The sequence below is a fragment of the Rhea americana genome, unplaced genomic scaffold, assembly GCF_003343005.1.
Source record: "Rhea americana isolate MKP2758 unplaced genomic scaffold, rheAme1 scaffold_29, whole genome shotgun sequence".
NCBI classification, from domain to species: domain Eukaryota; kingdom Metazoa; phylum Chordata; class Aves; order Rheiformes; family Rheidae; genus Rhea; species Rhea americana.
This window is the reverse complement of record NW_028186412.1, coordinates 2973369-3000657: the sequence shown is the minus strand read 5'-3', so window position 1 is coordinate 3000657 and position 27289 is coordinate 2973369. Positions and strand designations below refer to the sequence as shown.

The window sequence follows — 27289 nt, the reverse complement described above, 5'->3', positions numbered from 1 at the left end:
ACAAGACAAAGCTAGCAGCACGTAACGCTGCAAAGTACTATTTCACAAAAGATTTCATACTTTTGTCTTTGCAACTCGGAAATCTGTTCAGACAACTATGAAGCCTATCTGAAATTAGGAGTCTTGCATTGAAACCTACTTGAATGTTTGCTGCCTTTTCATTTCATGAATTTCAAAGGAATGCTCACCTGGAGCTCATACTCAATACTCAGCCCTGATAATTCTCCACCAAGGACAACAGGACTGGGAGGAAAGGTGAAAGGAGAAAGTAAAGGTGCTTTTAGTACATAGCCAAGTCCAAAACACAGAAGGCAGAAATGAACCATAGCCACCAATGAAGCTAGATCTGACATAAAAGGCATGAACTACTACAAAGACAGGGCTTCCTCAACATCCTCAACACCTTTCTGTGCTTGCTGCAGAGRAGGAATCCTTTCATTTGCTACAGTTTGAACATCACCAAAGGGCAACCAGTTTTCAGTGATCTCCTACTGAAAACTATTCAGTTTGAAGGATGCTCTGTTAAGAAAACTCAGCCAATACAATCTATATACTTTTTCTAGCTGTTAATACTTTTTTTAAYGAGATAAACTGATTAGGTATTTAGAATATATTCAAGCTAATGAGGAATGTGACAGACTGGGAGCATCAGCACCACTCAAAAGGATTTTGAGTAATTGGGACACAAGGTCCCATTTCTACATATGGACATATAGAAAAATAACATTCACTCAGACAACCAAGTGGAGAGACTGACCTACTTAACTTTTTTTTTTTTTTTTTTTTTTTTTTAATCCAACACTCCCTGAGTCTGTTGGAGTAGCACCCTAGCTTAAATTCTGCATCCAGCAGAGTTGATCCCCCTCCAAAAAACTAGTGAAGTGGCAGGCTGGATTATGACCCACTAATCAAGCGTATGTTTGTTATGTGAGTGCTATTTATAATGTCACATGCTGGAGCTTGTTCTCAAGCTAGCTAAACCTACATGCTTAATTGACTCAACAGACAATGTTGTGTTGTCAAGACTAATCTTTTTCTACAGGCCACAGTTTCTAAATCATAAATGTATGCTTTTATACATTTCAAATGTTTTAGTAGTTCCAAAACCAGACAAACTTCAAAATAAATATATACGTAAACACACACACACACACACACACACACACAGATCTGTATTTGCATAACTACAGTATTCATTACAGTCAATACAAGTCATCAGAAAGGCTAAGCATTTTAAAGAACATGGCTCTTTCAGACATTCAGGACAAAACGGACTAAACTAGCAAGAAAAAGCCTGACACCAGACTCATTTAGCCAATACACATCATGGGATACATGAACAGCCACTCTCGTATCATACTAGCATTTGATTAAGCCATCTTCATTGCTTACTAAGTATTTGTTTCCAGTTACTTCCAAAAAGGTTTTAGGAAGAAATGAACCCACTTCTTAAAGTTCAAAAAGTTGTTAATCATGAACTAATTTAAACAAAGATTACCTTCAATGTTCCAGGCAGACTGAACTGTTAACTCTTAACAGATTACTTTTTATTCATATTGATGAAAAATGCTTTCAGGAAAAAGTATATTTAAAAAAAAACCCATGAGATCAGAATATAAAATGTTAAAGGTTTGCACAATATAAAAATTCTGTGAATCACTCCAAAGTAAAGTGAATCATGTTTTCCAACATTTGTATATCAACTATCAAAGTAACTGCTTAATTTTAGGACTTGAAGTGGTTCATTTGCTATTCATTTAGAAAGACAAATGAACTCAAGTTGTTCCATAACCTGCTTAGAAAACTGCAGTTCAGTATCTTAGCATCTACTAAGCTATTTTTTTTTAATATTCTCTCCCATCCCCCAAAAACTGAGGAAGAAAAGCAGCTTATGAGAAGAACACCAGTGAATTTCAAAAGCTTTAGGAAAAAATAAAAAGGAAATAATAATTAAACTATGCCAAAATTATGCCTGTAAGTGACTAGCAGAATTTTAGCCTTYACCATGCTGCCAAACAGCTCTGATAAGGGCATGCAAGTCTTTAAGGAGCTGAAAGTCAGCTGTGATCTACTAGTCTAAAATTAGTTAGAAACCACCAAATTAAATACACTCAAGTTACCAAAAATACAGAGACTAAAAGTCAACTAAATGCTAAAGCTATCCATTTAGGCATACACATATGTCTCTGTGTAGAAACTGGTCCTTTAGTGAGTTTATGTTTCATGTTTTTAATAGGTAATGAAGATTATCTTTGAACTTGTTCTTTTTGTTGCCAGTATCTGGAGGAGATAGTATTCAACAACAGCCATCTTTCCCTTTCAAATGATAAATGTCTGTTTTAAAGATAGCCTTTAAAATGACATATTCAAGTACATGCAACTTCTTGACATCGGCTTTGCACAACTTTCATGAATGACACTGTTGAACATGTTGCATCTAATAGACTGCTGATGAAACCTGCCATTGCTTGTGCTTCACCCTCAACTTGAGGTTCAAACCAAGCTTCTGAAAAAACAGAGGGTTAAATTAACAATCAAAATGTCTTTCCTCTAGCACTTCTCTCCTTCTTGATTTTCCATACCAAGGAGCTGTCAGGTTTATATTCTAGAAGGATGAAATAGCTTTGTAAAAACAATGTACGACTCCCCTTAATAACAAGGGGGTCCAGAAGCCTCATAGCATGTTTTATTTTTCTGATCTTTACACAAACAGCATTATTCAACCTGACTGCAGAAATTAAAATATTGTAGATAGAATACTACTAAATAATATAAGGAATTAAAAAAAAAGGATTCCAAAAAACCAAGGCATGTTGGAAAGATGCTCTTTCATTTGCCATAAGGGCTAATGRTATTTTGACAAGACTGCAATTATGCTTCTGTTACAAGAACAAATCTTGTTCTCCATGTCTTGCCAGGATAATACTGCTTTTAATTAATGCTTTTGTTGTGAAGTGTACCCTCAGGCAGTAATAAGTTTTATAATAATTTCAGTATGTAGCATACATTTCCTCACATCATTTAGTCCACAATTCTCATCACTGAACTTCATAAGGTAATGCCTAAGCCTTACTTCCCAGAATTCTTCAAAATGCTGTTAAATACTGTTGTGTTTATCAGGATACTGTCAAAACATGTCTTCAGATGTTCATTTTCCTTTGCTTCCTTCCAGAAGAGGGAACACAAATGTACTAAGTGTCCATCRGAGTGACACCACCACACAATAACTGAATTTCCTTTTAGATGTACTCAGTCTTGATTTCACTTTCTGGTATCAGTACATAAGTCTCCTTTCTTCCTTTCCAACAGCTGATACGTGCTTTTAGCATACTGTCTTTCAAGTASTATTAATAAGTATTGCCAAAGTACTGTGAGGCACCGATTTAGCAATCAGTAAATGAAATTGAAAATAAAATAATAATTTAAGAAGTGTCACTTTTACTCTTACAATCCACTGCATAACTCACCTCTCAAATTTGAATACTCTTGCTAAAGGAAGTTACAGACCAGAGCTTCAGCAAACAAACAGGTAATTACTGAGGCCACAGAAATCTAGACACATATTTATCCAAAGTCTGAGACAAGCACAGTACTATGTGGGAAATCTTATGAAATCCTTGTCAAGAAAACTAGCCCTCAAATTTAATCCACTGTCTCCTTTACCACAAATAGCTGTAAAGTAACTAACTTTTCTTTTGTTTTTGATGCTATTAAAATATGACCATCTAATTAACTCCACAAGAAGGTGGGAAGTTTCAAACCAATTCTTATATGCCAGCTAAAATTGGCTTTAAAATGTGCATGAATAGCTTGCACAGACTTTGAAAAGTAAAGTCAATATGCGAGCTGTTGACCTTCCAGACTGCAGAGACCCACCTTTATCTGCTACATATATTTTTCTGACTATATTCAACAAAAGAAGTAAAGTTTGAGATCTTGCTTACATTGGCATATCCAATTTCTCTTTTGTGTTAAAGGGGTATCTATTTTGCAGTAGACGCAATTCTCCAAAATGTTCAAGGACTAAAAGGAATATGAAGTTTACACCTTTAAAAGAGGGAGAAGAATTAACATTAAAYGTTATTTACAATTATTCTCCACTACTGCTTTAATTTTTCTAATAAACTGAATCAAATATTCTCTAGGACCTCTCAAAAGAGAAATTAATTTCAAAATCCTACTCCCATTGTATGCGTAACAAGCTTCAGGCTCTCCTGCATAGTCCTTGCATAACTTCATGAAAAATAATATTTTAATGGGACAGTATTTGGTAAGAATAAGTCTACACATTTGTCAAGGAAATTCATAGATTACATTATCTAGCTTATGTTAAGGAGGTCAGAGTAGGTGACAACAGTGTCTATTGCTTCTAAATTCTCTTGCTACTGCTAGAAGATGCATCCATCTAGAAGGGCATCACTTGAGTTTAAGGCCAGGTTGGACTTGTTCRTGCTACTTAAAATCTGAAGAACTAGTAAAAACAACAGTAGGCTGAATTCCAAGTTAAGTGATTTTGATATGCAAAATGCCATCAGTGGAAGAATTCTAAGGCTTGCAACACCACAGAAGACGATTACTGAATATGAAGTCTATTTAAACAGCTTAACAACAGAAGACCATTCATACAGGCAAACAATGAAACTGAATATACACGCTTATTTTTGGAATCAAATCCACCATAACTTAGAGCTTTCGCAATCTTAACAGCCAATTTCTTCTACCACGGAGTTATTTGACCAGTAAATGACAATGACCACTGATAGGCTTAATAAAAGAAACCAAAACAAAACTAGAAATAAAGATGGGAAGTCCACAATCTTTCCTTATAAGGGGTAATCGAGTTACCACAACCAATAGACATCCACTGGTTGCCTCTGAACACTGTGTTGACTGAATCCTTTTAACTCCTGCTTTTTTTTCCTTAAGGAGGAGTTTAATTGCGTTACTCAACTCACAATATATTTCTTAGAATGAACTAAAAAATAACCTTAGAATGAAAATGGATTCATCAAACAGAAGAAGATTAAACAAAGTGTTAAAATACTAGACTTCCAAGAATTAATCTTAACACAGTTAATATCAAACCACTCATTAAAGAAGCAGTGTTTAGCATCAAACCCCATAAACTTGGCTTTGGTTAACTGTACAGTCCAAAGGCTAGCAGCTTGATACAGAGCATTATTAAAGAGTAAATAAAAGTTGTGGCTCGTCTGCTGTTATTGGGTGACATCATTACTACAAGTGCTATATCCAGTGCAAATAAAATGAAAAAATAGGTCCTAATTTGGAATATAAAAGAGCATACAACTCTTGCTGAGATTTCCTCCCTCTCACTTTTTTTCTCTCAATTAGTTTTTGTCTTTTGTCACACTAATGTACAAAAAGCTACATAGAAATACAAATAGCTCAGTAAGATTATTCATAAACACGTGAAATATTGGCAAGCACACAAATTTCCAGATTAGAACTATAACACTTAGGTCTCAGGCACATCTGATAAACTCTGCTTTTGAAGCACAGAAACCTGTTGTGATACAAAAACCTCTACTATCACTAGACTTACACAACATACAGAAATCTCATATTGCTACGTCTTTCCATTCCATGGATGCATCAGTTACTAAAATTCTATACTGAATATCCTGTAAATTTTCATGACATTTATTACTAACAAGTTTGGGTGTTAAAACTCTGATTTCTGCTTAGAATAATGTTTACCTTCTGATTTATATATCTGATTATGCATATATACGAGTGAATAAAAGGTTCATAGAGGAGAATACATCCTTTTGTAATAAAAATATACACTGAAACTATTTGCTCAATCATCATACAGTAGAAAAGCTAACTAAAGTATTCAAAGTTTACTTCAGTTTTACAGAAGCACAAAATGGTTGAAGTTGGAAGGGACCTSTGGAAATCATCTAGTCCAACCCCCCTGCTCAAGCAGGGGCACCTAGAGCATGGTAGAYAGGGTTGCATCCAGGCRAGTTTCGAGTATCTCCAGAGGAGGAGACTCAACATCTCTGGGCAATCTGGTTCAGTGCTCTGTCAMTCTCATAGGAAAGAAGTTCTTCCTTATGTTCAGGTGGAACTTCCTGGGTTTCCATTTGTGCTTGTTGCCTCTAGTCCTGTCGCTGGGCAACACTAAAAAGAGTCTGGACCTTCTCCTTGACACCCTCCCTTCAGGGACTTATACACATTGATAAGATTCCCCCCCCCCCAGTCTTCTCTTCCCCAGGCTGAAGAGGTCCAGTTCTTGCAGCCGTTCCTCATAGGGCAGGTGCTACAGTCCTCTGATCATCTTCGTAGCCCCACGCTAGACTCTCTCCAGTAGCTCCATGTCTCTCTTGTAGTGGGGAGCCCAGAACTGGACACAGGACTYSAGATGAGGCCTCCCCAGGGCTGAGGAGAGGGGCAGGATCACCTCCCTCCACCTGGTAGCAACACTCTTCCCAATGCACCCCAGGAGACCATTGTCCTTCTTGGCCACAAGGGCACATTGCTGCCTCATGGTCAACTTGTCATCCACCAGCACTCCCAGGTCCTTCTCTGCAGAGCTGCTCTTCAGAACGTCAGCCCCCAGCCCATACTGGTGCCTAGGGTTATTTTTCCCTAGGTGCAGGACTCTGCCCTTGCTGAACCTCAGGAGGTTCCTCTCTGCCCAGCTCTCCAGCCTCTCCAGGTCTCTCTGAATGGCAGCACAGCCCTCTGATGTGCCAGCCACTCCTCCCAGCTTGGTATCATCAGCAAACTTGCTGAGGAGGCACTCTGTCCCCTCATCCAGGTCACTGATGAAGAAGTTGAACAGGATGGGACCCAATACTGAGCCCTGGAAAACTCCACCATCTACAGGCCTCCAACTAGACTTCATGCCATTGATGACGACCCTCTGAGCTCTGCCTTTCAGCTAGTTCTCAATCCGCCTCACTATCTGCTCATCTAGCCCGCATTTCCTGAGCTTGCCTAGGAGGATGTTATGGGAGACAGTGTCAAAAGCCTTGCTGAAGTCACAGTACACAACGCCCACTGCTCTCCCCTCATCTGCCCAGCCAGTCATTCCATCATAGAAGTTTACACAATACAGTAGTTAAAACAAGTAGATCAACTGGTAGAACAAATCATAAATCAAAAAGCAGTGTATTGCAGGGAATAGCTTCAATTTTTATTCTGGTGTTTGAGACTAACCATGACTGCAGCAACTAATTACACAAAGAACCAAGAAGACATTAAAAAAGCATCAAACTTGCTATAAAATTTTTAAAATACTAAGATTTATTCACACTTAAAAGGTCTAATAGCTGAAGAAATACCAGTGACACAAGCTTTAATTCTTTGTTAGTATCAGTTTCTGTAAGAATAAACCACTATTACAAATTCCTTTACTAGCAGACCTGCACCTAAATATAGTGCTTTCTTATTTTTCCAGAACAACTGAAATTTGTCAGACATGCCCAGATTTTTCACAGTCTTACTTGATATGCCCATGGCTAGCTTAAAAAAAAAAAAAAAAAAAAAAACGAAACAACCTTCACCTAACAACTTGTATTTACTAAGGAAAAAGGTGGAGTGCCAAACAAGTCTATCCCTCTTCTTGAAGCTTCTAGATCAAGCCTAACTTAACTACAGGAAATACAGAGCAGCCTGCTAGTTCTGTCTCTGAAAAAAGAGTAATACACTATTATACAGGCATGCAATTATCATTTTGAACCTTCACTGCTACTTACAACTAAACTAAGGTCATCGCCTGTTCTACCGCTTTTGTAGAATAACTTTGTTTAACACACCAGAGAGAAATGAAGAAGTCTACACAGTTTCCCTATAAATCCTCCCTCATGCAACATGCTGTATGAATTTGTACATTGCTCTACACTTCAATTTTTAAGGGAGCTGTTCTTCAAAAACTTGAAAGCCRCTCTATCTAAAACTGTGGTGTAGATCATTACAAACAAAATTGTGCGATAGCCCTTTCCTAACTAAAACTTGCACTGTTTAGGAATTTTTCTACTGATACAAACTTCTCTGTGCAAGACCTCTGCTTGCCCAAGTAYACTAACTAAACTTTTGAAGACAGGGAAGTTCTTACTCCGATTTTACATCACTTGGACCAGTAAGARCTGGGAGTTGCAACACAGACACTACCAGAGGAGGTATGCCACATGTATATGATAGTTTCAGTGTTAAATATTCCACTCAGCGCAATATTGGTAAATATTCTGAGTCGCTTTGTTTCATTTTTAAAGATCTAAATCAGCTCGCTATTGTGAAACTTGTTTTCTCAATTTTCTTATTAGCACACTTCCATCAAATTATTACAGCATAAGGTTTTGCAGGAATCTTAAGTCACTTGTTCATTAGTTAAGCTATTTTTTTCTTGTATTTTCTGAATATCAGTTGTACAAAACCCTCACTGTTAATGGAAATTAACATTCTGATCCAGTTATTAGAAGCTGTCTACATTGAAACTTATTTCCCTTTAGATTTCAAGCCACATTAAGGGCTCTTTAGCACTTGTATGCTTAAAAACTAAAAAATTACATGGAGTGACAAAAAGCTAAGCTACCTCCCCTCCAAATTTCCCTCCAAAAAAGGAAGTTAAAGTAGAACTGGAGTTCTTTAACACTGATAAATTACAAGGAGGGGAAAAAACAGATTCTATACAAAGGCAACAAAATTTAGTCTCAAAAAAGCTTCATTAGCAAATTAGCTGTGATAGTGGAACACATGCCACACTGGCTAACAAATCAGTTCAATGTCCAAGAGGGTTAATTAAAAAAAAATCTTACTTCAGTTGGATCTGGTCACACATCAAGTTCATCATCACAGCAAAATCAAATTTATGTATACTGTTAGAACTTTATGAAACCAGTCTCTAAGTATCAGCTATAGAATGCACAATGGACCACAGCAAAGTTTTATACTTCTTTTTAAAAAGAAACTACATAGTTCTAAAATAAAATTTTAAGGATGAAAATAGGTAGAAGAGTTTAAGTCAATTTTCCTGAGGATTGCAGACAATCAGCCCCCTGAATTTTAGATTAAAAAATACCTAGTGACAGCATCACTGTCACTGCTGTGACATGGGAACAGATCATYTGAAAAAAATGACCCCTTTTCTGGAGATTCATAATAGAATTTGTATGTAAGCAAGAGAAAGTATACATATCATGCSTTTTTACTTGCTTCCTCTTGGAATAACTGGATTTAGTAATCATAATCAATTTATTTGCAGTTAACAACAGAAGGAATACTGCTTTGAATCTTGAATCAAGAATTAAAAAGCAACATTTCAATAGTTTGCTTTTAAATAATCCTACACTGTCTCTTCTGTAAATGCAGTTTTATCACTCAACTCAGCTATTATATGGCTGATCATTTGACTGACTCATTCATTAGTTGAGAGTAAGAACAGGCACTTATTAAATCTAACATATATTTACTGCTGACAATACAAATAAATCAAAGCCTGTCTAAAGCTGCCCAGGATAATACAATACAGTACCCATCTACTTATCCATAGGAAATGATAGCAGTATGGTTCTGCATTGCAGAGAACAGTAATGAAGTAATTCTAAGAAATAAGGAAAGAAAAAAGGAAAAAAAAAAAAAAAAAAAAAAATAACCTCCAGCCCCTCCTCAAAACCCTTCACTATATCCAGAATAGTGAAACATAAAGGGTTTACTGACTCCAAAATTGAATTTGGGCCAGGAAGATACCACTATCAACAGGGTGGCGGGGAGTATCTACTGTATTCATTTACTACAGTTCTGCCAGAGGTCAAAATAATCTGTATATAATTTGTATGATCTAAAACCTCTAAGAATAAAAACCTTTAGTTTATGATTATGTTGAATACTAAACTAATAATACTAGAAGCAATCAGCAGTATTTCATAACATAGTGACTTGTGCTGACTAAAAAGTAAAACTGGATTGTTAAATCAAATGGAGTGACTTCACATGCATCTCTGGTGGCAGCACTGATTAAAGAACTTAATTTACTCTGATGCATAGTTTGCCTCCTCCTTTGAGCAGTCACACTGTGAACTGGATTAGAGCACTGATCCAGCTGAAAAAATATCCCAACAAAAAAAATTATCTGGCTCATCACAGAGCTACAAAGGTAACTATTCCAGTACAACAGCAATGCAGCTTGAAGATACTGCCCCAAACAAAGTCTACAAACAAGCTTAACGAATCTATCCTAGAATCAGGGGAACATTTTAAATCCCACTATACTCCATCTTCCCATGACTTTCCTTATTTCCATCCATGCACCATGATGATCTCTCCTACGACCGACTTTTTTAAAAAGTACCATTAAGGACCATGGAGTAGGACTCCAAACAAATCCAGTACTGCTGTGGATTAAACATCTATATCTAACTATAATCATGACTACCTTGCACTGTATGCCCACTACTGCAATCAACTGTGAAGTTAAGAGTTGTATGACTTCTTTAAAAATCAAACTACATTAGAAAACAAAGGGGGCATGTTTTCCCAGTCGGCTTGTACTTTTCTCTCGTCTCCCTATCTAGTTCAAAAATCCTTAAGAACAGAACACCAAGAGCACAAATATGGAGGATGACCTCACAGACAAGCAGCAGTTTCTTCTACTTTAAATAGGATCCCTTGCTATTGTGAATTAACACACACAATAAATCATTTAAGTCATTTCATGTGCTAGTTGAAATGTGACTACTGTACTACCATACCCAATAATCTGTCAGAGCTTCAAGTAAATATAATTGTCTAAATGTGATCCCAATACTAAGTAAAAAATAAATAAATAAAAAAAAAGGACGACGACTTACACGCACGCACACACACATTGGGCATCTCAGGAATCCAAGTCCCTACATAAATTGTTGAACGCATGTAAGACTGCAGCAGAGCACGGCATAACCATTTGGACAACTTGTTCTAAGGTGAGATAGAAAGTAGTATCTCATCACACTACCTTACACATATGAAACAACCTAGGCAAGTTTCTGAATTAGGATTTATTTAGGATTAAAAAAAAAGCAAAAACAACCTATCTGAAGAATGGTACTCCATTTGCTTGATTAGAAGAGAAACTACAGCCAAATACAGGTGTRAGCTGCCCATCAGGAGCCATGCTAGGTGCTTACTCCACTGCAGAAAATGTCATCTTCTGAGGAACCACAGACAAAAAAGAGATCACTTCTGTAAATTTCGAAAGGAACATTTAAATGATTTAGAAAAATCTAAGAGCTGGGATTTTACTATGTCAACCTAGGATCCTAACAATCCTGAAGCTCCTATACAGAATTAATCAATCTTCACTGGTTGGAAAAAAAAACTTCCATTTTTTTTTTTTTTTTTTTTTTTTAGACTGAGACAATTGCCTCTTATTAGCTGACTGACTACTGATTGTCACAGTCACATTTCAAACAGCACATTTCATCTGTCACCAGATCAAGTTAGCAATCTAAAATAACACAAATCCGAGTGCCAAATACTCTGCTTTTGGTTACTGTACTGTTTACTTACTGTCTTGACATGTAGACATATTACACAGCACAGAAAATATCGTGTAAGTATCTGTACTGGATATTAAGAGGTGAGGCACAGTACTGACAGTAACTAGCTTATAACTAAATTCAAACTAAGATATGAAATGACAATTCCAAAGCATCATTAAAAAACAAAGATTACTGGAATTACTGGAGCTAACTGAGTATATGAAGAAACATTAACTTGTCTTCCAAATACCTTGGTACGTTTAGTTCTGTAACAACCTATCCATTCAATTAAAAAAAAAAAAAAAGAAAAAAAAAAGAGAGAGAAAAGAAAAAAGCCCAGCCTACACATGTACTATCAGCCGTTGAGATATTTTATTCTAAAATTGAATCTCTTGGAATTTTTTTTAAATGATATACACAAACATCACTTTATCACACAAACATACTTCGTTTTTGTTGGAGTAGATCCCAGACATAAGCTGGAAGAAAGTACAGAAGAACTTTTTCTTTCAAGATGAATGTACCAACAGAAGTATTTGCATCCCAAAGTTCATAAGGAATACTTCACTTCTGGAGACACAGCAAACAGCTCACCTATAACAACAGTCATTAATTTTCAAAACTTGATGACTAAATCTGATTAGGAACAGCAGGGTTTTAAGAAAACAAAGAAGTTACAGGGCAAGGATAGGCCCTAACTTGACATGAACAAACAATTAATAGTATCAAAGACAGGAGGTAGAAATCAGTAGCTTTTGCAACAGAGGCAGGCCTCCAGTCAACTTTTACAGGGGTCTACACTGGGATCTATGCTGGAAAAAGGAGAGCAAAATTATGACAAAGTCTAACAATAATATATATTTACTCATAGTCAATTGCTGACTGCAAAAAACTGCAGAAGAACCCTACTGAGTGAAGAGTCAATAAGCAGCAGAAAGAATACACTGAATATATCTTTTCAAGTTAAAGATTTAGAATAATGAATGCTGTATAACATTCTGAGCCTTTCATCTGAAAAAATAACATACAAAAACTGGAAGAGACTCACAAAAGGGCTACAGGGCTGACTTAAGAAAAGCTTCTATCTCAGAAAGTTCCAGCAAGTTAGGACTCCTCAGGTTTCAAAAAAGAAAATAAAAATAAATAAAGAGGAAAAGATACTAATCTTGAGCACCACAGATAGGTATCAACTGTTCGCYGTCACTTCCAAAATAAGAACCAAGCACCACTAAATGAAGCTGATGAAAACCAGGCTTAAAACAGAAAGAGTCACTTTGTGCAGTGGGTAGCAGATCAGTGAAACTCCTTGCCAAAGCATGCTGTAGAGACTAAAAGTTTGCATGGGTTGAAGAGAAGACAGGGCAACAAGCCTTGCACGAGAGAACCACCAGACAGACAGAAACCACACCTGGCTCAGAAAACTCCTGGCTCAGAAAACTTCCTGAACTGAGAGCAGCTGGAAGTCGAGAGCACTCAGGGAAAAGATTCATAGCTGAGATAAACTCAGGAAAAGTGTTATACATGCTTGCCCTGTTCTTAGTCATCCCTAGAGGTATGCTTGTGACTACTACTGAAGAAAAGATACTGATTCAGACCTTGTCCAGGCCAAACTCTGTCTAAACTTGGTCTGAATCAGTACGGCCATATCTAGCGAGATGCAAACAGCAAGCTCCCATACAAGGACAATGCTGGAAGGGCCTAATATTTGCAAAGTTTTAAGAAGTCATGGCTGGAACATCTGCTTAAGAACTGCAGGTGAAGATTTGGGGAGAAAAACATAACATGACTCCTGTCTCACAGCTGCTAGGGTTCCTGTTTCTATCTCCACTTTSGATGCACATCATCTTCTGATTTTTTCCTTTGTGTAATTGTAATATACATATACTCTAGCTGTATTACACAAAAGATACCAAGAGGAAACAACATTGCATCACCTTTAACTCTTCATTTCAGCCTTGCGGTGTTCCCCAAAAGCCAAATATTGACTCTATAATCCACATCAGAGGTAACAGCTAACGAATTTTCAGCTGATCTGAAATGCTATGTAGAAGCATGAGCAAAGCAGCATAAGCAAAGATACTGAACCTTGACAGGTACTAATAAGTACTAATATTACCTCAAACGGTATGCAAGTGATATGCTAAACTTACTAAAGAGCTACTAGCTCTTTTTCCTAAAAAGCTATCAGTGCAAATGAAGATGAAAAGAATTGTTTTACAAAGCACAACAATGGGACAGCATCAGYTGCTACTGCACTGCAGTATACCTTCTTTTTTATACTCAACAATTTGATAAATAACTGCTTCCAGGAATCTGCATCTTAATTATATTTTCTGCACCTCACAAAACGGGCAAAGGAGTTTAGTTGGAATTCAACAACTAGACTACATCTTGTGCAACACTGAAACRTGTTGTGTATTTACTTATTTTTACAGCACAGAAACTTCAAGGTGTATCTTGCAGTTTGACTAARTAAAAAGACAAAGGAAGTACGTGCATTCCTACTGGCATATGGTAAATGGGGCTGAATGTTTTTTCAGCAGTGGTAAGTAACTGAATGGTTATAGCATTTTAAGCTATCTCTTTTAACTTCGTATCACAACTGCAAGCGAAGGCAGTACAGACCAAATATATTTTTATTAGAAGTAGGTGGGTGCCAGTTATTTCAGACACTTCTTAAGTAAAAGAATTATGGTACAACTGCACACACACCTTCCATGCAAAGAATTTTACAACATTATAGGCAGATTATGTGCACTTATTGGTAAAGCAAGAAGTTATCAGCACCAGAATCTCCTGTGTTTCCAATATATTCCACAAAAATAAACTTGTACAGCATGCACAAAAAAAAAGTTTAAAAGGGCTCAAACTCTCTACAGAGTATGAACTACTGTAGTATAGTTTTCTCTTTTTTTAAGCAAACCCAAATGATATTTTAGGAGGTTAGAAGATTTTTTCAAATATATTTCTTTACAAAAAAATTTATCAGTTATTGGCAATCTTCACTTCATTGCAACTCCCTCAACTATTTGATGCTAGATGTTACCTTAATTTAGAAAGTGTTCAAGATCCCATCCTCTTAGTTTCACACAGCAAGCATTTGAAGACATTCTAAAAGGGCAAAACTTGGCACAGCCAAGGGTCTACACTCCCACTCCAATAGCATTGCAGAGTGGAGGAATCAATTAAGGTTCACATGCAATGTCTAAGTTGTTCACCATCACTGCACAAACAGGATTCAAACTGCAACCCTGAGCAAAAGGCACACAAATAGCTGCACCAACAGAAACCCCCGCCACCTCCCCAAACACTCACGTTCAAGCAGAGCCTTAACATCAGAAGTTGATTTCTAAATTGAATTAAGAATCATTTTTCTCCTGCAGACATTACCATGCACAACTGACATTTAATTCACTAAGCAAACAAAGAGCTGTTCAAGTTCCAGAGCAAATCTCTACAGTACAAACAACTGATCACGTCAAGACTCTCCAAACAGTGTAATAAGGAATACGCAGATTTGAATAGCAAAATAAGGTTTAAGAATATAATTAAGTTTTCCTTTGACCTTGTTAATAAGGATGCTGAAAAGTTAGGGATTAACTGTTTAAGCTAAGGTCTGTTTCACATTTTCTCTGTCTTATTCTTAGCTAGTGACTAAATTATCAGGATATTGTGAAATAGCCAACTGAATTTTTCCATTTATTAGTCATTACAGCAAAAAAAAAAGAAAAAAAAAGAAAAAAAAAGACAAAACCAAAAAACCACAATCAGATTATCACAGTTCTCTTAAGATTTCAAATTTGAAGATTGCTATCCTCTTTTATCTCATTATTATTTAGGTTCAATATCTTAAGCCTGATTTATTTCAGAGAAGATACACACAGTATTTTTAAGTTTCAAAGTAAGATTCCCATAAGAACKAAAAACTTGAAAAACCAGTTAAACTCCTCTAGCCTGCAAGCTTAAAGTGGCATACATAGGTGGAAATTAAGTGCATGGTGTTTAGGGAAAGAAGTAGAAAAATGCAGTGACCTACACTGATGATAAAATACATATGTCAYCAGCAACCCAACCAAAAGCTCTATAACAACTTATCAATACACAGACTAAAARACAGGCAGTTTTAGTTTAGTAAGGTTCACTTATGCAAAGCACTATAACCATGAAGCAGTATTATTAAATGATTTCACTGGAGACTGGTAAGCATTTCAAACATTTTACAGCAGTAAATTCATCCTGACCCAAAAGACCAGCAAAACAGTCAATGGACATCTAAACCCTAATTAAAGTACAGCAATTTTTTTTTCCCTTCAAACAAGCGTATGTTCTTCCTCATTAAAAAAAAAATCCTCTAAAAACTGCCTGAAAAGCTGGGCACAGTAGATTCTTCCAAGTCCACCAACCTAGATATGAAGAAACATATTTTACATGCAGTCAGTATTTCGTATTTCAGATTACAAATGCATTTTTAAGCTAAAGACCGTGTCTTCTAAACAAAGGAAACACATGCAACTCTGTATTGTTTAGCACCCAGCCTGGTTAAATCTTAAGAGTTTCAAAGCAAAACTCATCCCACAAAGTTTTTCACATTTTTAGTAGCCCTCACCCTAAGAAACATTTTCTTCAGTAATCTTTAATTTTATCTTTTCTTTATAACAGCCTTTCATACTTCAGACTACATCCTTGTAAGTACATCACATTTTATATCCTTAACTCCTCCAATGCTGTTTAGTCTGACTGTGACAAAAGTTTCACAAATGAAACTGAACGGCATGCAAATTGGGTATCAGTCTATCAACTATATTATCAAAAGACTCAGTAAATATGGGGGGGAAAAAGTCTTTTACTCTACTTCTCACCATTCTAAACAGATTATATGAATGCTAGAATGAAAGTAATTACAGAGGACTCGAATGGCCAATCAAGCTTTTAAGTGAAAACAATTAATTCAGAAAAAGATTTTCTTTTTTAAGTGAGAAGTTCTGAGAAAATATATTTGGTATATTAAATTACAAAATTGTCACCTAGTGAGTTGAAATATTTTCTTTACGCAAAGAATTCCATTTTGGCTATATAATCTGTTTTTTTGTTTGCTTTCGGATAATGTTTTATTATGTCATAAATGTGTAATTTTACAACACATCCAGAAAAGGGGAAAAGTTTACTTAACATTTCAGTTACAATAGTTAATTAGAAATGGAAAGGCATTCTTAAAGCAGTAATACTATTTATATAAACTCCAGCTTAGTGCAGACAGACTTCCAGCAAAGCTCTCTATAAATCAGAACTCTTTGGAGATAAACTAGSAATAGTAAATGACCTTTATTTGACTTTGCTACAAAACAGTTCAGCAAAAAAAGTAGGCTTCACAACCACAAAGTAATAATCAATAACTAAACTTACTGCTAACACTGATCTAAGCAACCAAACAGCAGGCCAGAGTCTCAGCAAGAGATCCAGTCTTTCAGTATGACACAGCAAAGTCTCATTAGAGAAATTAAAGCAAAGTCCAAGATTGTTTTCAAGACAGCTTTGTTTCCTTAGCAACTGGCATGACTGACATGCAGTATATGGTAAAGGTCTTACTTCACAAGGCAGCTTTAAATTATCAGCTTGACTTAACCAACAATTTAGAAAACCTAGCTATACTTGCCTGAAACACAGCCTGAAGCAGCTTAGTTTAAAAMCAGCTAAAACACCAGCTGAGCAAGTCTCAGTGTTAAAACAAACTTCAGGAAGCACTTCAGGAGGCCATGAAACAGTGACACAGCCTAGTCATGCACTTCAAAACACCTGTTCTCCAAAAACTCCAATTTTAATTAGCAAAAAATAGCTAACAGATACCATAACAATGACAGATTTCTCCCATGCTTTAGATTTCTATTTAAATGTTTAACAAAAAACACATTACACCTGGTAAGTTTCCAAATAGACCCTTAAATAAAACAAGTTTTAGCAAGCTATCTGTGGGAGGATGTCCTGTCATTACAGAATCACAGAATGCATCTAGCTGTTAACATTCCTATACACAGAATTGCAACTCCCAAAATTTGTTTGACCTTAATGCAAACCTCCAGGCTGTAAAATTCCCCCTGCAGATATTTCTGTCTGTCTTTCARGACAACTGAAAGCTATTCTGATCATGTCCTAGGGGCTCCCAGCAGAGGACCGCTAGTCATAGACGTTCCCTGCAAACTTTGTGCATTCAACTAAGTGAAATTTTCTTCAGAATTTACAAAAGGAAGAGACTGAATCATTTAGATTTTAGGATTTACATAGTCTTGAGCAGCCTGTCTAAAAAACAAACAACCCCCCCCAAAAAAAAATCACCTTAAAAGAGGGTGCAATATTTACACAAATAGTGAAAGCTCGTGTGTCCCATCATTAAAGAATTTTACTGAATATGCACGTTTGTATGCACAAATACACTGGAATTTACCAAAATACTAAAATATAAAATTAGATGTAGAATTGTTTCAAAAGGTTAAACTAAATCTAATTACATCATCTGAATTCATTGCCAGCTATGAAGATAAACACATGCAGCGGTCTGGCCACATAYAAAAAGAGGAGAAACATCTGTATTTTTGGCCAATAGCTCTCTATAGCTGTTTACCTCATTGAGGAGGGGAGAGTTTGGTTAGCTGGGAGGAAGGGGAGGATCCTACTTTAAACTAAGCGTCTGATAGAAATTGCTTGCAGCTAATATCAGACTAGTTTCAACAGTCAATCTTGTATCTCAGCCCTGAGTAACACATCTTGTTCTCCTGCGCATCATCCAATAATTCCTTAGGCCTGATATGTGGAAATACTACTTGGGAGCAAACTAGGAACGACCATTCTGCTTTCATTTTGTATGTGACGCAATTTAGGTCTGCAGTCACGTTTCAGCACATCCTTTATTTTCTCTTACATTAATTTCTCTGCAAGTCTGCTGTAAAAATGGATAAACTCAGTGAAAAATCCACTTTTCTTGCTGTGTCAACTTTCAGGAATTTGCAGCTGTTGTGCCAAAATTGTAAAGGGAAATTGAGCAAARTGTAAATGAAGCTTTTGTATTTGGAATTTTATAGCTACTGATTTGTTTCTTTACAAAAATAAAAAGATAGGATAGTAAGAGATGAAACTTGTAAAAGTAGGCATGATTTGTGCCTCATACATCATTGATCAGAATCTAATTGCACTAACCCATTAGAAATATTCTTTTACAAAAAATGGGGGRGTGGGGGTGTAACGCCTGTCTTCTTTCAATGGGAACTCTCAAATTAACATCCTTTTTGTACTGCTTTCTATTGAGTGGCAAGCAATTTCCATGATGTGACTGATGAGTTACAGATTATCCTATGTTACAAACCAGATGACTACAAAAAAAGAAGAAAGAAAGAAAAATCAGCTATAACAGCTATAATTCTTTGTCATCTTTAGCATTCAGAAGAGGAAAGGGGAAGGGATAAGGGAGCCCAGAAGACACTCATCCTGATTTATATCAGATTCTTGTTTGTCTTTAGAAGAGGTCAAGACCTGCGCAAACAGAAGTGGTTCCATGGTGGCACTAACTGCTCACACAGACTTCACGCTACTACTACTTTTAAGCAAACACAGCCTGACCCAATCTTTAAAAAGCAGAATAGCAGAAATATCTTCTTAAATATAAATTTTTCCTTAATCCTTATGAGAAGCCTCTTCCTATTATTGACCACAGAGACTCTAAGATTTCTCTTTGTAAAACACTAGTAAGTAAAAATCTACGTGACAATGGTAGTTTTTAATATATTACAATGTACTTCAAACCACAGTAAGATAAAACTGATCTTAAATTTGATCCAGGAAATATGAAAGCATTGCTGTAAAACAGTATTATATATGCAAGTATATAAAGAAAACACTACACTGGCATGCTCGACAGCTAAATCGGAAATAATTTTGATCAAATCCATAAGGAAGCTGAAAGATTGTTTTATATTTTTGCCAACTGAAACAGCCATGTTCTTCCACCTTAATGAAAACAGTGCTAATACAATCTTAATTTTCCAAGTATGCCATTACTTTCTCTCTCAAGTGTATGTACTCACACCTTATTTAGATTTGTAAGAATTATWTTCGTCAAGTTGTATTTTCTATAGCCAGCCTATTCTCCACTACAGYATTACTAGCTCTCAATAAAAACTCGATCTGGTGCTTTAAAGAATTCATGAGAAAATTTCAGTAAGCACAGAATCAGACACTACATAGCACAAAGATTGTTTCTGTGAGATAATGAAAGGAAAAACCTTTGTGAGAAGAGGTGCAGACTATTGATCTTATGACTATTTTAATAGCCTATTAAAAATAGCAAAGGAAATGCTCACGAATATTTAAATTGATTATCTTACAATTAACTGCCACATAACATTGAGGGAAAAATACAAATTATTTTCTTCTGAAGAAAATTAATAGCAATATATTTGTAAGTAAAATGAAAATATATTAATAAAAAGTACAGGTTTTTTATTTGATCTTAAGTCACATCTCTTAAACTGTTTTTTGATTTTTTTTTAATTATTTTGTATTGTAGGTTATTGAATGCAAATATACTATCATTACATTCGCAGTTTTTCTTAAACAAAACAAAACCAAGCATTCAAGTATTGTGTGCTATTCTTTCCACTTATGCCCACCTACTAACCTAGCTGCAAATTCTCTTCAGAGGACTGCAGGTACACTTTCACCCTCTTCCCAGCTCAGCTTCGCTACTAAGATAGACAGGCAGGTGTCTTTCCTTTCCTCCTCCCTTTCAAAGGCAAGGAAATCTTTAGTGTAAGTCCAGATTCAAGATGGTTTATATCAACAKCATTTCACAGAACAGATTTAAAGACTATTCAGCTAAAAGGTAGAAGGAAGGTTATACGCTTAGAACTATGACCATCTTCCACTACCAAAAATCCTAAGTGTAAAAAAACATATCACAGTGTGTTTGACTTAAATCATTTGAGTTAATATTTCTTTTCTTAGCTATGTTCTGAAATTGCCAGTGCCCATTTTCCCCCGCACAGATCTCAAGGATATTTTTGGGTAGAGTATTGATCTTGTGAATATTTTAATAGTCAAGAATCATCAATATAAAAACAAAATTATTTTATTGGACTTATTAAACTGAACAAATAGAAAAAATCTTCTACTGCTTGTAGTCAAACCCATCAAAAGAATTGATTGCAGTTTTGGTCTCCAATAACATAATTCTTTTAATGCCAAGTCAGCCTGAACTATTGAACCAAAAACACAAGAACTCCCATAAAATGATAATTCTGAAAATGCATTTCCCCAGTAAATTAAGGCGTATACTACAGTGACAGCAAAGTATCCAATAAACATTTTGCGCCTCGGAAAACTAAGGTTTCTCTGGCTGTAGGGGGGGAGAACATTGGGTGGTTGGGTGTGCTGGGGGCATTCTARACAGGGATGTGAGAGAAATGCAATACTCTTGGCTTTTTTCTCCATGTATAAAATAATACTCTTGTACACATTGGGTCACGAGAGAAATTAAAAAAAAAAACACCCCATTACCTCAGAATGACTTGGTTTCACACTATCCAAAGTAGCACTTATCCATACCTCTTTACAAAGCACTTGAGATGTGTGTAACAATAATCCATTTTTAAGGTTTCTGCCAGATGGGTAAACACCTCCAACACACCCACAGACACTAATGAAAACCACCTTGGCCTCCTTCAGGAAGTCATTCAACACTTCACAGAAAAAATAGGAAGTTGTTGATAAACTGCTTGCAAGAACTACTTCCTGTAGGAAAAGTAATTACAAGACTGTTTGCTGGACAATCAGTTAACTTGTCCTCACACTGCAAGATGAAAAGAGGTACTGCATCACCTTTGTAGTAATTAAAAGCCTAACAGTAAGTTAAAATGACACAATGTTAATTCTAAAATTGAGCCGAAGTTTAACAGACTATTTTTCCTGCAAGTTGTTGTCTGCTACTACTATGGCATATTATCTTCTGCCCAGAGAGTGATTCAGTAGTCATTCTCCATAGTTCACTGAAATGTCAACCAGCAGCTGGCGAACAGGAAGTGGTTAAAAAGCAATGCAGATGACATCTCCACACAAACCAAGCAAGTTTTCTTTACAGCATGCTTAAGAACGGGCTAAAGTATACCACACAGCAGTGTTCTGATGACTCAGAGAGGACACTTACTAACCAGGCAAGTCTTAACTAATGAGCTCTATTTAAGTAGCAATTTCAATTAAAAAAACAAATTTAGTTTTACCAGCTGTAGCAAACATGTCTTAACTCAGTGTTCGAAATCATCTACATTTTCACTAACGGAAAATTATACTCAAGAGTCCTACTCATAACAGCGAGATGAACACTAATGAGTGGAATTCTGTCAAATCATATGTTGGGTATTCATATATAAAGGGGTCTATTTATCTAGATGACAGGCTGATTTACAGGAACAAATCTGGATCAGACCCTACACTACTACACTCACACTCTTTTTAGTATTTATATATATAAAATATTTGTCTGGCCAAGTAAGTGTGTGTTTGTGCACACTCATGTACAGTTATTTGACCATATTTTCTCCCCCCACATGCTATTTTTCATCTTTACGTGAAYTAATATACATGCACTGTTTGACCCACTAATTACAGACTATATTCTTTACTGTATTTAGTACTCATTTTTGTATTTTTCTGTTTGCAGTATAGTATATTATCATAACTATAACCATAAGGCTTACTGACATCTGGAAAAAATCTAATACTGTAGGTAACTATTCTGCAAAGATCCTTCTAGAGCCTGATTACCAGACTGTTCATGGAGTGGCTACAGAGCAGAGCAAATGGAAACAAAGAGCAGCGCAGCCAACCCAACAAAAAAGTTGATTACTTGGACTAGAGACCAAAAATCTGCATATGGTAGAAGGAACCATGTTAAATGTATTTAGCATCAGGAATCTGAGTACTCACTCAGATGTACTCACTTGGAGCAAAAGCTTAATGGATAGCCAGAGAAGATACAAGTTTTAGCAGGCTTGTAGGTATGAGATGGAACACTGAAAAAAGCTACCATAAGCCACTTCTGAAATATAAATTCACTTTTAAAAATAATTCTTAAATTTCTTTGAATTTCTTAGTCATACAAAGTAAACATTTTTCTTATACTTGAAGCGTATCATTTCTGTAAATCTTTATGAACCCCAATGAAGTGGATCTCACCTGTAGATAGTACTACACAATCTTTCAACAAATGTTCAAGTGTGAACAAGTGTGAACACAGCCTTCAGAATTGTCCTCATTAAACRCTCTCATACCACAGCATCACCCAAGGAAAGCCAAAAGAAAACAGCCCATTAAGCTGTTTAAAATCTCCCAAGGTCAGCATGTGACCCAGCAGGGAGAGGTTCAAAAAGTACAGCCTTTATTTTTCTTCCTAATAACCTGGTTTGTTTCCACTCCTTTCCCCTTCAAGACACATCCTTCACAGCTAGCAGCTCTTTCAATCATTTACTTTGGATGTCTGCTTGAGAACAAACGATCTTGCTCATGCAGATGAGTTTGCCAGACTTGTGTGTACTTTCCAGTCTCAGGCTCTTTATTGTTCTTGCTGAAACCTGACCCTTTGAAATGGATACCAGGACACCAAGAAAAGACAAAAAAAAAAAAACTTTCAGAAAAAAGGAAAAGATTTTCTGTGGTAATAATGAAACTGTAGAAAAGCTTTCCAAGATCAAATCCTTCCCCCTGCTTTCACCTGAATGAGCATAATTAAAATATCAATTTTAAGAGTGTAAAGAAATTTTGCAGCTCTTAAACAGCTACACTCTTTCTGTAAAATCTAAAGCATTAGCAAAAATAAACACTTGCGACAATGCAACTTACAAATCAAATACATAGTGTTCATGTTTTATAAGCTATTCTTTAAGAGCTCTCACTAGCACAGTCAAAACAAAGTTTGCTTTTCATTTCTAAACTCATTCTGTGCYTTTCTCAAGGCCTAATGAGCGAGTTTTCATACAGTATAAACTTACACAGCTCCAAGTAATTCTGTTTATGTCCGCTGAAGATCTCACATTCTAGCATGTATTTGTTAAATTTCACACAAAAAATATTGCAGTTTCAACCTCTTTAGCTAATGCTCATTTCATATTCCTAACACAGAATGACAGTGTTTAAAAAGTAACTTTCAAGCTCAAATTATGCCACTGACTGCCACTTGTGTAAGCTCCTTTTGATTAAAAAGAGAGAGAGAGAGAGAAAGAGAGAAAAGAAAAGAAAGCAAAGTGATGCTAATTTCACTATGTGAAAACACTACTGYTCTACAAACAAGGAAGTTTTAAAAGTTTGGCAATTTCCATTTTCATTGCAGACAACGTAGATTYGCTTTAAAAGCTACAAACCCAAATACTTCAATCAAATGCACGTATTACTAACAATGATGTTTTAGCAAGAAAGGTAAGAATACAGATGTTTTACTTGGCTGAAACATGTTTTATATAAATAACATACTGTGCTGCTCCTCCCTTCTCCCAGCCCTGAAAACGACATATAATGGATTATTTAGAGCCTTCCAGTTGAACAAAATATTCAAAAATATAGTCAAAATACTTGAGGGCCAATTATGTGTCTTGGTGGGCACACTTTCAGAAAAGAGGACAGGCTCCTGCWGTGTTAGGAAACTATACAGCATAAAAGAAAATGCTCCCTGATGSATTGTGTGTCAGATGGTTGGCATGTGCAACCTCTCTTCAATTATAGAAAAGGTGATACTAATTTTACTGTGTGAAAAAACTACAGCTGTAGGAACAAGAAACAACATTAAAAGTTCTGCAATTTCCCCTTCACTGCAGGAAATGCAGATGAGTTTTAAGAGTTACAGACCCAAATACCACAATCAAATGCATATATTAATTCATTTCCTCACAGAGTAGACAGAAATGTTTTGACTATATCCTTACACCACTTATTAAAAAAAAAACTAAGTCTTTCTGACATATTCTCACTCCAACAGCATCCAAAGTTACTCTGTTTTTTCATAAGTGTATCATAAAAAAAAAGGCAAAATGTATTTTGACCTGAACAAGAACTCTAGCAAGATCCAACAAATCCAACAGCCACAGTGCTGAAAAATCTCTGTGCAWTTCACTAAATTTTAGTATATAGTATAATGGGCAGAATTCTTCAACTAAGATAGGATAAATATTCACAAAGTCAGATACAATTTTCAGAAACAGCAGAGTTGAAATTGGAGAAATACTGAAGTGGCAGGATCTCCTCTCCTACTGAAAATTAGGACTTTTAAAAATACATTATTTTAAACACACTGAATGTAACTAAAATTCAAAGATTGTAAAACGCAGAGATACAGCTAACTCATAACATGTTTTACTTACTTAAGAAAGTATCTCTGGCCAGACGGTGTCTTAGCCATCTCCCAACCTGGTGGCAAAGGTACGTCATCAGGGATCTCAAATGAAGACTGGCGGAGATGTTGAGAAGATGGAGCTCCAGCACCAGTCACTACTCCAGAAGGTGTAAGCGTCCCTGGAGAAACAGCCCCCAGCTGCAGTGATGCTGGAGAGGAATGAGCTCGGACATGCTGAGGAGTCAGGGCTCCTGCAGTCCCTGCATCAGTGCTGGCCTGTCAGGAGTGAAATTATTTCCATTAAGACTTTTGTATTTCAGCAAAAATGCATCTGTTGGAAGACATTTCACTTTATAGGAATCTTTCAAGAGAAATTCATAAGGTGGCCATTTTAAAGTTCTGTTTGTTTTGCAGCTGCTGCTGTTCAGGAGAGCCTCAAAGCAGGTTGGTTAATTAGTGTCATAAAAGCTCTTGTATAAGTCAAAAAAATATTAACTCTAAGTATTTTCTAATTGCATTTAGTTTTATTTTGAAAATTAAGGTTCTTTCTACCTAGTAAAAGTTCAAACAAAATCATGTACCCAGTCAGAAGACCTAATACAGAACATTTAATTACATAGCTCATCACTGAACTGCACCCCATTACCATTGTACCCACTTTCTGCCAGATGAGTTTATTTCCSACTATTCTTTTTCAAAAGCAGGAAAGGGAACAAGGACACCCCCACACAAACACCCTCTGCACAGGTTTAAACAGTTACACAAGCAGAGCAGCAACAAAGAACTCTGCCCGCTGACACCAGGCAGTTCCAAGGGAGGAACAACTACTGAATTCTGCCATAAAGATACTATGCGAGACTGAACACAAGACTTCCTAAATCTCACACAAACTGCACTTCAAGAGTATGTGCGGCTTATAAAGAGTTTGCTCRTGCTTTATCCAAAGCAAAGCTTCGGCACTGTTTAACCAGTCAATCAGAATGACTCACAAAACTCCTCACCAGAAAGCTGCCAGCAGAACTTCTTCATCAGCAGATAGGTGTCCACCAGAAAACAGAAGAGCAGCTTTSAAAACTGGGTTTAAGTAATACTGATTTTTATAGATATTAACAAATTAGCTCTTTTTGCACATACACTAGAACAACACGGACACCTATAATAAGTTGCACATATCAGCCCTCGCCACACCTCTCTGCACAATGTATTGCACCATACATGAGGCCCCATTTATGCATTCTTACAGGGACTGACATTTCCAAGTTTCATTAAGTCTGTATATGAGCAAAAAGCTTCATATATTAAACTGGAAGTGTATTTCAAAGAACTAGCATTACATTAATAAAATGTGCAAGCTACAACTCACTTGAATTTAAGGTGCTTTTAGTGGTGAGAAACAGAAAGAAGGAATTACAGAAACCTAAAGACTTTTTTCTGTTATTTTTATGACACAAATGAACAAAAAAGGCAGCCTTAATTTAAAAGATAGTCAACAATGAAACAAGCGATTTTCTAGTTTCAGATGGATTTTTAAGTTTGTATTTTAATGAACCATCAACTGGTACAAGGAACAATAATCCAGCTAAGCTGCATGCATTACAGATGTAGAGTAATATCCACAAGCAAGATAACACTAAGCTTAAAAGTACATGCTGTATGAGTATCATAGCATTTCAAATATGAGAGCYGTTTAGCTGCATTTACTGCATTTAACAAGACACAGCAACAAGCAGTAGATGACTGTATACCGGTGCTGGGCATAACRAAACTGTGATAAAACTTGTGCAACTTGAATAAAATCTGTGTAATAACTTTATTATTCTTCAACGGATTTCAGTATGTTATTAATCCTGATGAAACAGTATGATTTTTATTCGGCAATTCAAAGATCTACAACTCAGAAGCAAACAAAACTACAGAAGCGACTCAGCCCCACCCCTTTCTATTTTGCTTTCAGTCTTACAATATAAAGGCCAGACTGATTTTCGAGTATTTGGAAAATGAATTAGCTCCTAGGCTAAGAGAGTATGCGCCAAGGTTCAGCCTGGAGTAAACTTCTGAAGCCAAGTTATAAATCCTTCAAAATAGAAGTTTAATAACGGAAATGTTGACAGACCCTTAACAACAAGAGCACCAGGCACCAGTACACAGAGMAAGTTTCACTCCTACTGGCTACATAGATAAAGTGACAATAGCCAATAATAAAACCTATTTTAAAGCTTAGCAACAGAGTTCGTTACTTAATAAAAACACTCCAGTAGGCACAGCCTCTTTCCAAAAAGTTAGTAATAGCAGCCTGAACATTGATTTTTAGTCATATTTGCACCAACACTTCGGTCTTGGCACAGAAGTCACTCTGCCGAGAGATCAAACGCTGGTAGCGCCTCGGCGCTGGCCCCGTCCGACATGTCTTGCTGCGCCGGCACCGCGGGCGGCGGAG

At 36.3% G+C, this 27289-nt stretch overlaps 1 protein-coding gene across 1 annotated transcript in view; it reads right to left on the bottom strand.

The window, feature by feature from the left end:
• YAP1 (Yes1 associated transcriptional regulator) overlaps positions 1–25134 on the bottom strand; it is a 91919-nt gene extending 66785 nt beyond the window's left edge. Inside the window, exon 1 of the mRNA XM_085309029.1 lies at positions 24881–25134. Within this exon, the coding sequence (XP_085165155.1) occupies positions 24881–24918 (38 nt within the window). The 5' untranslated portion in view covers positions 24919–25134. The remainder of the gene's footprint in view (positions 1–24880) is intronic.
• Positions 25135–27289: the final 2155 nt, after the last annotated feature.